General features: G+C 35.9%; 1 protein-coding gene across 14 annotated transcripts in view; it reads left to right on the forward strand.

Moving 5' to 3' along the window:
• The window catches only part of LOC135224450 (synaptogenesis protein syg-2-like), a 563,172-nt gene that overhangs the window by 522,568 nt on the left and 27,277 nt on the right, over window positions 1-13,327 (forward strand). For all 14 annotated transcript variants that reach the window (XR_010316738.1, XR_010316736.1, XR_010316741.1 and 11 more), the window contains exons 4-7: window positions 8,144-8,343; window positions 8,924-9,034; window positions 9,451-9,654; window positions 10,427-10,578. Coding sequence is in view for 8 of the 14 variants with exons in the window: in XM_064263445.1 (XP_064119515.1) it covers window positions 8,144-8,343; window positions 8,924-9,034; window positions 9,451-9,654; window positions 10,427-10,578 (667 nt within the window). In the remaining 6 variants the exon portion in view is untranslated. The remainder of the gene's footprint in view (window positions 1-8,143; window positions 8,344-8,923; window positions 9,035-9,450; window positions 9,655-10,426; window positions 10,579-13,327) is intronic.

Below are 13,327 nucleotides of genomic sequence, written 5' to 3' on the forward strand. Positions count from 1 at the left end.
AAGCCATTTTAAAGTCAGGCTATTTACAAAGGAAGCTTTTGGATAGTCATTGAGCTTCGGTTTTGCACTAAGTCAAATTATATAGTCAAAGTTCGTGGCATTTCACAGAGCCATTGAGTAGAGCTGTTAGGTCGGTAATTATGCACAGTCATTGTGATGCCTATTACGAAATTCCATTTCACTGAGCATTTTTTCGGTTGTTTCATAGATCCTTATTTCATAAAGTCAGTACATAAAACCTTTTCTGAGCCATCTTTTTTGTAACTTCATAGAGACAGTTTGTAGAGTCTTTGTATAGAGCCATTTCACCGAGCCATTGTTTCGGCGTTTTCAGATAATCAGTTCATAATGTCTTTATTTAGAGCTATTTCACAAGCATTTTTCGGCAGTTTCGCAGATACAATTTAGCGTTTCAGTACGTTGAGCAATTTCACAGTTCCATTGTTTACGCAGTTTCATAGAGTCAGGTTATAGTCTTTTTTGTAGAGCCATTTCCCAGAGCCATTTTGAAGGATGATTGCATGGAGACATTTCACAGAACTATTGTGTTGGGGTAATATCATCATAAAGTCAGTTAACAGAGCCATTGCTTAGAGTTTTTTCACAAATATGTATATGCATATATATTAGCTGACCAACCCAGCACTGTCCCGGTAATCTCTGAATGACAACCAATATTCTCTCTCTCTCTCTCTCTCTCTCTCTCTCTCTCTCTCTCTCTCTCCTGTTAAGATAGTTGCTTCAGTTAGATTGCTCAGCATGTTTTACATTTTACTTGTCGCCACTTCTCTCCCCCACCCCACCCTATTTCTATCGGGACTCAAATTGGACTTGAAGGGCATCAGGAGTGTCTCTGTTCATCCCAGCGACCTCGAAAACTATGGATTAGACTGTAAAATCTGTCATCTTTTGTTATTTTTACATGTAACCCCCTTCCCACCCCATCCTCACCTCCCTCTGTATTGGGGCTGAACTATAGGTCTCAAAGGGCATTGAGAGGATCACTATTCATCTCAGTGACCTCGAAAACTGTGGATTAGACACTAATATCTATATTTATTTTTTATTTTTACATGTCACCACCTTCCCTCCCCTTCCCCCTTTCCTATTGGGGCTGACCCTGGACTTAAATGGCTTCGGGAGTGTCATATTCATCTCAGCAACCTTTAAAACTATGGATTAGACACTAATATCTGTTTGCTGCCCTATAATTTTTACATTGTCCACCCCTTCCCACACCCCTCCCAACCCCGCCCCCCCCCCCCCTTTCCCCCCCTTTGACCTATCCAATGGTCCGGTTTTAATTCTGTTTTCACCATGACCTTTTCCTGGTTTGGTTTAATATTGACTTATATTTAACATTTTATCAAAATCGGTCAAAAAATGTGGATTCGTATAGCATGCATACAAACAGAACAGACATTTTTTCGTTTTTACATTAGATATATATATATATATATATATATATATATATATATATATATATATATATATATATATCTAATATAATATATATATATATATATAGAGAGAGAGAGACGAGAGCGAGAGAGAGAGAGAGAGAGAGAAAACATGATCAAACCAAATATCTACCATAAAGAGTGAAAATGAAACCCACTCCTTCCTTATTGGTACCATTCCCCGTCTTTCCCCTCCTCCAACCCTTCCTCATACCCCTTCCCCTTTTCCCTCCCCTCCCCCTCTCCCATAAAGCCAAATAGTGGATGCCACAGAGAGAGAGAGAGAGAGAGAGAGAATCTCTCATTTGCCTACAGAAATCTTCGTAACTCATTTGGCAATGTAAATGACTCTCCTTTCACGGGAAAGGAAGCGATAAAATGGATTAGAATGCTTAATCAACATCCCCCGATAAAGCAGGGAATGGAAGTGAACGGAGAGAGAGAGAGAGAGAGAGAGAGAGAGAGAGAGAGAGAGAGAGAGAGAGAATTTTTGTTGTGGATATTCATCATGATTTGTAATTCTAAGTCTTCTATGATTACTTTGCTGTCAGAAATTGCTTTCTCTCTCTCTCTCTCTCTCTCTCTCTCTCTCTCTCTCTCTCTCTCTCTCTCTCTCTCACTCTTAGGTCAAGTGCAAAGAGTCTTCTGAATTTGTTGTGTTATTTTTAGAAAGAACACCGCTATAATGAAAATTGTCATTTAATTTTTCAAAGAATTATTTCATGGGGCTCAGATAAGCCACTTTTCACATATCTGCCTCTATCATTCTGTCGTGTATATATATATATATATATATATATAATATATATATATATATATATATATATATATATATATATATATGTGTGTGTGTGTGTGTGTGTGTGTGTGTGCGTATATATATATATAATATATATATATATATATATATATATATATATATATATATATATATATATATATATTATATATATATATATTTATATATATATATATATATATATATATATATATATATATATATATATATATATATATATATATATATATATATATATATATTATATATATATATATATATATATATATATATATATCTATATATATATATATATATATATATATATATATATATATATATATATATATATATATATACAATCACCTCACTGGTTCCCATCATGTACTTGAATATATACCATTGGTTTACATAAAATCTGAATTATTAGAACACGACATATACTTTACAATAGGCATATAGTAGTTAGTCTTCAACTCCTTCACTTCAAACCGCAGATCAACCCCGGCCCCCACCCCCACCCCTCAACTAACTCAGTTTCCCATTACAAGAAAAAATTAGAGAAGGAAAAACTATCAAAAAAACAGAAAATGGAAAACTATCCATCGCTTCGCGTAGACAGAATCGTTCTCCCTCTCCAGATTAAGTCTGTTGGAGAAAGGATTCTGAGAGTGATTGCATCTCCAGACTCGTTAGAGGGAGAAGAAGAAGATGGTGCTGAGTGGACGGTTTTTCCAACGGCCGCATTAATTCTTATGCCTTTTCATGAGGCCAATCTCTCTCTCTCTCTCTCTCTCTCTCTCTCTCTCTCTCTTCGCTCTCTCTTCTCTTGCCGAGGAGTCGACGAAAGATTCTCTTTGTTTTCCACTACACACTTATCCCTACACGCCAGCCGTATTTTTGTGTGTTTTCCCTTTGTTTTTAGATGATAAATCTTACTGGTTTTCTTTCATTCGTCATTCATGTTCTTTTTATTTTCAATCTTTAATTTTATTGTTAACAAGCGTTGCAGAATGTTTGACCAAGTACAATGTAAAGTAGGGCAGTAGATTAGATCTAGGTCTGCATTTGTTAGTCATGTGGCGAGGCCAGGTTAGGTTAGGTTTAGATTTCTCCACCAAAACTTATTTCGTTCTCGGACATGTTTTATGTTAATTTAAGATTTCAAAATGGACTCAGTAGGCATCACCGATTCACCAACCCATCCCCTCAAAACAAACCAAATTTCTATGGGAATGACGGATAGGTCAACATGAATTGAATTGAATTGAATATAGAATTTAGGCCAAGCACAGGGACCTACTGAAATTGACGGTAAAAGGTTTGAAAGGTGAAACGGGGAAAACCTCGCAGTTGCACTATGAACCAATTGCCAGGAGAGGGTGGAAAGTATGATGGAAGAAAGAGAATATGAACAGAGGTATAGTAAAAAGAACGAAAGGAGTTGCAGCTAGGGGCCGAAGGCACGCTGCCAAGAACCTTAAGTAATACCTACAGTGCAGGTCAACATGAAAACGGACCATTTCTGGCGCAAATGACGAAGAAAATCGGTCGAGTCAGAGCAAAAATCAAAGCGCCAGAAAAACCTAGTCGTTATGTCAGAGGACAGTTAGCTTATAACTTCTTGCTTTCGTTTGTTGGTTTGTTTTGTTTGTTTGTATGGTGTTTTTACGTTGCATGGAACCAGGGGTTATTCAGCAACGGGACCAACGGCTTTAAGTGACTTCCGAACCACATCAAGAGTGAACTTCTGTCACCAGAAATACTCATCTCTAACTCCTCAATGGAATGCCTGAGAAACGAACTCGCGACCACCGAGGTGGCAGGTCAAGACCATACTGATCACGCCACTGAGGCGCTATCTTGCTTTCGTCTCTCTTAAATCACCTCATCCTAGTCGTTAATTCCTTTAAAAAGAGTTGTCCACTCGCCTGTTTTTCCACTAATCGATCTCGTAACAAGTTATTTTATTTTCTTCTTTAATTCCTTCTCGTGTCTCTTTATTTTCAAAGACTCATCATTTCAAAACATATTTTTCATATATGTCTATCACTTTGCTTGCCTATGCCTAGGATATCTTATTTCATCTTTGTAAGGAAACACATTTGTTTAAAGATATTGGGTCCAAAAGAAGTGGTGATCATACTGCACTATTCGTTTGTGCGCAAACACAAATATATATATATATATATATATATATATATATATATATATAGATCTATATATATATATATATATATATATATGTATATATATATATAGATATATATATATATATATATATATATATATATATATATATATATATATATATAAATATATATATATATATATATATACATATATATATATATATATATATATATATATATAGATATATATATATATATTATATATACAATGTATGTATATTCAAATAGCGTGTTTTATGCTATATATGTACTTTCATAAGACTAGCACCCGGCAGAGAGAGAGAGTGAGAACCCTCGACATGGTTCACCATCAAGAAAAACATGGATCACTGTTAAAGTCCTTGACAAGGAGAGACTGCTTTCTATAAGTATAACTATCAAGAAAAATATAGATTAGTGTTCGTCATTGACAATGAGAGAGAGAGAGAGAGAGAGAGAGAGAGAGAGAGAGAGAGAGAGAGAGAGAGAGAGAGACGTCTTTCCATTACGACAGTTTCCTACTGAATTCCCTTCCTTTCTCAACCATCCTGACTGTCGTAGTCAGATCGTTCATTACTACGGTGAAATGATAAGGGTTTTGTTATGATTCTTCTTTTATGCCATCTGTCGTCTTCCAAGGGCATAGTTGGCACTCCTTCCTGTTTGTTTGTCTTCGAGGATGCTTTCTTTTTGTCAGAGGTGACTTTCTGGTCACGCTTTTAACAGAAACCTGTTTTGTTAATGGGTTGTCTTGTTGCTTTTATGAAAACACTTATGCTTTGTTAAAGGGTTTCTTGGTTAGTGTAGACAAAACTGTACCACTTTTAATAATAACAGTTTTGTGTTTTAGTAATGCTTCATGCTAGAGAATGAGAAACTGTTTGATTGGATGGTTTTCCTGTTGTTCCAAATGGAATCCTGCCGTTCTTGCTGTTAGAGAAACCAATATTTTATTTAATGTGTTGTTTTATTTTGAGTAAATTTTACTGTACCGCTTTAAGTAAAGTAATAATATTGATTTAGAGTATCTATATTCTTTTATATTAGAGAATAAGAAACAATACTCTTTCCAGTAAGACACAGAGAATTAGGAAGTATACATATTCTGGTGAGCCATATAGAGAATGAGAAACAACGGACTTTCTAGTGAGTCGTAAAAAAGTGAGAAGCATTCTAGTGAGTCACATGAAGGATGAGAAACAACAGACATTTCAGGGAGTCACATAGATGATGAGAAACAACACATATTCTAGTAACTCACATGGAGAATGAGAAATAATAAATATCCTAGTGGACACATAGAGAATGAGAAAGCAAATACATTCTATACAGTAAGTCACATTGAGAATTAGAGACAACATACATTCTGTAGCAAAATCCAGGGCTCTTTGCAGCTGAGACCCGCCCACACAATGCCAGTGATGATTGGCTGGCTCTCGGAATGGAATGCCGTCACATGCATTAGCAGGCCAAATACGCAAGCATTTTTTTTTTTTTTTTTTTTTTTTTTTTTTTTTTTTTTTTTTTTTTTTTTTTTTTTTTTTTTTGCCTACATAAACGGATCCACATAGACCACATTAATTGAAATGGGGCATAGGCTTATGCAGCTAGTTCCGATATTAAAGAATTAATTCATCATTATAATGCATGTTAAATGTTAATATCAGTGTGAGGTTAGGCCTACATATCAAATTCTTATATTTTGAGGCATTGACATGGCATAGGCCTATGCATCAGTTTCTTATATCTTGAGGTAATGACAAGGCATAGGCCTGCACGTCAGTTTCTTATATCTTGAGGTAATTATAGGGCATAGGCCTATACGTCAGTTTCTTATATCTTGAGGCAATGGCAAGGCATAGGCCTTCACGTCAGTTTCTTATTGAAAATAGTTTTCAACAAATATCTATTAGAGATAGCGTAGCTTTTCATTAATATAGTAGCTTCAACTCCACGATATATAATGTATATGCATACAGAGAAATGTACACGTATAAGTACATGCATATACATTCGCATGTATGCATGCGTCGATAGCCATAGTAATTGTAACTTGTGGGCATGTAGCAGATGCCTCACACAGACCGAACTACTCTCAATGAATTATACCGTGAATATATTTACGCAAGGGCTGACATATTGATTGTAAGGTTGCTGTAGCATTTCTATGAAAATAAAGGCTATGGTAAGAAGGCGTAAGATACGTAACGAAATAAGACAAAAAGTAATGATAGCTGAGAGACATGTATAAATGACCCAAACCAGTTTGCGAGCAGCCTATGATTCGTTTGATTTGGGGGGACAAAAAGATACACAAATGTCAGTAAATATCTCTCTCTCTCTCTCTCTCTCTCTCTCTCTCTCTCTCTCTCTCTCTCTCTCTCTCTCTCTCCCTCTTGTTAGGAGAATATTCTTGTGTAGACTATATTCATGAGATCTCGGTAACTTTTAAGTAAAGAAAATGACTGAATTTCGAAGGCACCACAAGAACCATAACAACAACAAAATCAAGAATAATCATAGAAAGAACCACAATAAAATTGCTGAATGTAAAATAGGCCTATAATCCAAACGTCATACGCTGCATAAACCGACAAAAAGACATAGGACATTATAGGTCCACGTCATTTTTTATGATATTATTATTTCAAACGGAGATAATGTCCTGAAGAAAATCTTTAACAAGTTATATCCAGTATGACTTAAGACTATCATACTGTAAATTTAAGCTAAACTTAGGCAGACTCTGGTTTTGTGGAGCGGAGTCGCTGCTTGTCATCCCACCTGGTGTGTAAACGATTGCAATGTAATCGATTTTATGACGACTAAAATGTAGTCAAATTTCCTAAAACCAATATGTAATACCAGTCTGCATAGTTCTGAGAAAGTCTTTGTGTTGTGAATTTAGAATGGCGAACACGCTTGACAATATCGTACTGTAATTATCATCGTCCTCTAATTTAAGTGCACCGATTCGAGCGCAGAACTTGTCTGTCACCTCCGTATTCAGGTGAACCTCATTTACGATAAACATCATTGTAGCATCGCGGAACACACCTGATTTCATTCATATTTTCCCGGTTTTTGTACCATTTTAGGGAGATGTGTATTATGATTTTATTTTAGTGGATAATATAACGTTTGATATTCAGCAGTAAGAAATTTACATCGCTGAAATAATCATTGCAAAATGAATGAAGATAAAAAAAAACACAGATTAACCACCTTTTCGAAACCATTGCCAGCCAATCAACTTCAAGGAATGGTCGTGACGTAAGCATGGGCGGGGCTTAGCTGCCAAGCGGGGTGGACTTTGCCGTAGTGAGTCACATGTTGAATGAGAAACAACACACAATCCAGTGAGTCACATGAATAATGAGAAACAACACATATTCCACTGAGTCGCATGGAGAATGTGAAATAACACATTCCAGTGAATCACATGGAGAAGAAAAAACAACACACTTTCCAGTGAGACACCTGGAGAATGAGAAGCAACATACTTTTTAATGAGTCACATGGAGAATGAGAAACAACACACATTCCATTGAGTCACATGGGGAATGAAAACAACATATTCCAGTGAGTCACATAGAGAATGAGAAACAACACCCATCCTAGCGAGTCACATAGAAAATGAGGAACAACAAATAGTCTAGTGAATCATGACATATCCAGAAGGTAGAAATAATTTACAACTAATATCACCTCCCTCTCTCTTCTTTTTCTTTCAGTTTTGACGCCCGTACGCCCATGGGACGTCACTGGATCGAGGAGGAATCCCTGGGAGACCGCGCCCAGTTCATCTCCGACGTGGAGGAACCCTATCTCCGCCTGCAGAGCGTCCAGTACAAGGACGAGGGCGTCTACACCTGCAGGGTAGATTACAGGTTGACGCCCACCGTCAGGACCAAGACTAAGCTGAAAGTCATCAGTAAGATCGTTGTTGTGATTTGTATCACCTTTTCGTTACTCGGATAAATTAGATCATTATCATTTATTTGTTTGACTTGCACTCTCTTTACGCCATTCGGATAAATTAAATCGGTGAAATTTATTTGTTTGACTTGTATTTCCTTGTCGTCACTGAGATTAATTAAGTCTTTATAATTTGCTTGACTTGCACTCTCTTTTTGTTACTCTGATAAACTGAATTATTGCAATTAATGACAGCAAATTGTGGGTAAATACATCAAAAATTCAGTTATTTTAATTCATCTTTGTTGTTGTCAACATTTTTGTAATTAATTCATTTTCACGTAAGTGTGGATTTTTTTAAAGATCTTAATGAAAGTTCACTTTTTATTTTATAAGTCTTATAAATCATTTAAATTATCTTCATTCAACCAACAGAAATTTAAACAGGGAATAAGTAAGCCTCAAAAACCAACGAGATATCCCAAATTTCATGGCATTTTACAAGTACTCTGCACAAGGAAGTTTATAATACCCATGTTTGCGACGGAAAGTGTATGATTGTTGTGTATCAGAGTCTAATCATTTTTTTCCTGCAGTTCCCCCTGGGAGATTAGCAATCATCGACGAAAACGGAGTCGAGGCTGATCAGAAAATAGGGCCGTATGACGAAGGCACGACCATCAAGGTGACATGTTTGGTCTTCGAAGGTAAGTTTCATTGATTTATCGTTACTACAACTGGCGTTACAGTGATAGAAAATTATTTGCGGAGCATCTGGATGCAGATTTTAATTATTATATATTAAAAACTAGCTATAAAAGAAGGTTTTATAGAAATATTTCATTAGCTTGAATTGGTAGGAAAAATGGGAGTTTTAGAGAACAGTCATGGTTGATTTCAGGAGAGCTTAAAAATTGTAGAAAAAAATGAAATATTTGGAAATAGGTTAAATGTGTGTGTGTGTGTATATATATATATATATATATATATATATATATATATATATATATGTATGTCTGTCTGTCTGTCTGTCTGCAAGTAGCTAGAGGAGTAAGTATAGGTGTATATGTATAGATGTAAAATACTGAAGCCCTCCTCCTCCTCCTCCTCCTCCTCCGAACAGGCAAACCAGCGCCGCAAGTCAAGTGGTGGAGGAAGTCCCGTCTCTTGGATGACACTGTGGAGTACGCCAACGCCTCCGTCTTCCAGAACATCCTGGAATACGGACCCCTCGGGAGGGACCACCAGGGCGCCTACTTGGTGTGCCAGGCCACCAACACAGATAAGGTCTCGCCCCAGGCCAAGGGCGTGACTCTCGATATCAACTGTAAGTTTTATTGGGACCTTCAGAGAGTCCAGGTTTCGTCATTTCCTCTTCTCTCTCTCTCTCTCTCTCTCTCTCTCTCTCTCTCTCTCTCTCTCTCTCTCTCTCTCTCTCTCTCTCTCTCTTCGTCTGTGTTTTTAGGTGTTTGTCTAGTTTGACTTAGTGTCGTTTTTATTTGTTATCTTTGTTTTTGCTTAGGAAAAATGCTGTTGTTAGGTATAAAATCAATGGTTGCCTTATTATCTAATGGATTTAATATAATAGGTCACAGTGGATTAAATTTAATCACAAGATTTGTTTTGACTCGAGGATTTTCCATGAAACGCTTCCATGAAGTCCTCAACAAATATCTGTGACATGTCAAGCTTTTTTTTTCTTTACAAAACCTGAATGATTTAAGAAAGCTTAAAAAATATTCTTTGAAAGATTCAGAACTGTTTAAGCTTCAGATTTTTCTTTAAAAGTTCACAGTTTAAAAAAGAAGAGACGGATTGTCTTTGACACAAAGGATATCTTTATTGTCTATTGAAGGTAAAGGCATTGTCGTTTAATTATGTGAAGTTTATAATTTGTAAGTAAATCAAACATGGTACGAAGACCAAAACCTCTTTATAAAATTATACGAAAAACAAAATGTAGGAAAGCTTTCCTTGTAGTACAATATTAAAAACTCCTGTTCAGTAAAATTCTGAATGTAAACATCTTGCTAAAATTCATATCTCTTCAAGACGGCTCAAGCGCTGACCAACTGCAACTAATACCAATCCATCTACAGTTAAACCCTCGACTGTCGAAATATTGGGGACCCGGGAACCCATGACTGCTGAAAAGGAACACACGGTCGAGTGTCAGAGTATAGGTGCCAGACCTGCTGCGGACATCACCTGGTGGTTGGATGACATCGATCTCACCAATCAATCGGTTACGGTAAGTCCCAAGTCTCTAACATGTTGGCAACATGTCACAAATATAACACAAACATGTTGGCAACATGTCACAAATATAACACAAACATGTTGAATGCATGTCGACGACTTGTTGGTAGTCTTAACCGGTGCCTTATTCAACTGTGTAGCATTTGTCAACGATTCTCTCATCCCTTACGGTATTTGAGTTGTTTTCAACGTGTTTGCAATATTAGATAAGTTGCCGACGTGTCTATAACATGTTTTACTGTAGTGTGGCCGCACTTCAAGACTCGTTGTAAGGCCTGTGACACTTGGATCAAATATGTATCTGCTCAGTCTTTATAGTTTCATGTACTATTCTGAAATGTCATTTGGTATTAGAAGATTTCAAAGGATGCGGTGACCTTGATCAACCGTATTCGTTAACTTAAAACAATTTACTAACAATTTCAGACCCGATGTGGCACCGTTTTTCGGGAATAACTCCAAGGCTTTTAGTCGGACAGCCATGACATTCTTACACAATGTAGTTTATAATGTTATATAGGAGTTAGTCAAATTATATACTTTAGGAGTTTACTCTTATGATTTCAAGTTGTAGTCAGTCAGAACCTACAAGCATTAGCAAAGGTTCGTAGAAGTCGACTTACCCCCTCCCCCTCATCAGTTCCCTCCTTCCCCCACCAACACGCTCCACCCATCCCCCTCGCACACCCATCCTTCTATCACCTCACCTTGTTTTTTTTGGGGGGGGGAGGCGGGAACTGATGAGGGGTGGGGGTGGTAAGTCGACTTATTCGAACCTTTATTCAGATGTATGGGTTCTCACTTATAACAACTTAAAACCAGACGAGTAAACTCCTAAAGTGTGTAAATTTGACAAACTTATAATATCATTATAAATGACGGCGGGGCGTTGTGAACAATGTGTAAGAATGTCATCACTGTCCGACTAAAAGCCTCGAAAATATTCCCGAAAAACGATGCCACATCGGGTCTGAAATGGTTAGTAGTTTCCTTTAACTTGTCGATGGTTCTGTTAACTTGAACAATTCTTGTAAGGATTCAAAATTTGAAATTGAACATGCCTTGTTAATACAACAGTCAAGTCATGTTTACAAGCCCCACCTAAACAGAGAAGATTTATTTATATGGATTCTAAGGCCAGGCTCAACAGAAATATTTTTCAAGATAAGAGAATTCCCATCGTTTCTGTCTTTGTCTTGGTTTTCTGTCACTTCCGGATAGCTGTCTTAAGATTTGTAGTGATCCAAAGGTGTCTTGAGCAAATCTGTCATCTTTCACTATTTTTTTTATAGATCTGATTAAAAATTGCATCTTTTTGCATTGGTCGCACTGCAGTTTTATAGCTGTATTATATTAATTACCCTAACAATATTTTTTCATGAGCTAAAAAATCGTTGGTCATTCAAACAAGGTTTTTCAGCAGTTCTAAGGTTGTCTCTCTCCAGTACAGTTCTCGCTGCTTTGAAATGAGATTGAAATGTTACTCGTTCCTAAAGGTTATGTTATTACAGCCCCACTCAGATATTATTGTATTTTCCTTCATGTGACGTATGCTGTCTTTCATTTAGTTTTGAAGTTCGTGTCTTTACTATACTGTATTTAAATGTATTCACTTCTGCCACATATGCTGTAGAAGTCAAGAAGATAATGATAGCGAAAACAAAGCTAAAATCGTAATGCCCATCTGTCAACATTTATTCAAATATATGGAATCCCTCAGAGTAAAATTGTGCCTTGACAGCAAATCAGCGTCAGAAAAACAAGGACAAAACATCATTGTAAATTTAGAAGGAACAAAACAAGGCGTCTTGAACTCAAGTATTGGAAAAGGCTTTTCTTTTCCCGTCGGAGAGGAGGAAAAAAAGAAAAGGTCTTTGGAAAATCATTTTCCGTTGGGTAACTGTGACTCTGGAGAATGATAAAAGCGTAGTACTTTATTTAAAGAATACAGATTTGTATGTGTATGTATATATATATATAATATATATATATATATATATATATATATATATAATGTTATGTATATTTTTGTATATACCACACATTGTTATATATGAATACATATGTTATTTATTTATTTGTACACATATATATATATATATATATATATATATATATATATATATATATATACTATATATATATATATATATATATATATATATACTATATATATATATATATATATCTACACACACATACGTACATACATACATACATCATACACACACCACAAAGAAAACTGAGGAGAAACCAAAGAGGAGTCAGTTCTTAATTTGTGCCGACAGTTTCCCCTTCCATGAGGCCTTCCGTAATCAGTTTAAGAGAAATATAGCGGACTTATGTTTACATTTGACTTCAAAACTTACATAAAACATAAACAAGTAAAAATGGTTAATGGTGCTGACAACTATTACAGGATAATATAAACACAAATTGTCAAGTGCATAGTTAGTCCAACAGAAAAGGTTAGAGCTAATGAGACTAAAATGTTTTTGTATTTATTTCCATGTTTAATAACTTGTTAGTGGTATCCGCATAAAATTCAGTACGATACAAAGAGGCGCGATGCAGTTTAAATTTAATAAAATTATGAATAATTTTGTTGAATTTGCAGTAATATAAAAAGTCCAGGTCCAATTCAGCTTTTTTGAATTGCCTTGTAGTAGTCTCCAGTGATCTGAAGAGGTACAAAACATCTGATGCCACTAACAACTCATTCAACATGGAAATTAATACAA

The sequence above is a fragment of the Macrobrachium nipponense genome, chromosome 12, assembly GCF_015104395.2.
Source record: "Macrobrachium nipponense isolate FS-2020 chromosome 12, ASM1510439v2, whole genome shotgun sequence".
Taxonomy (NCBI): domain Eukaryota; kingdom Metazoa; phylum Arthropoda; class Malacostraca; order Decapoda; family Palaemonidae; genus Macrobrachium; species Macrobrachium nipponense.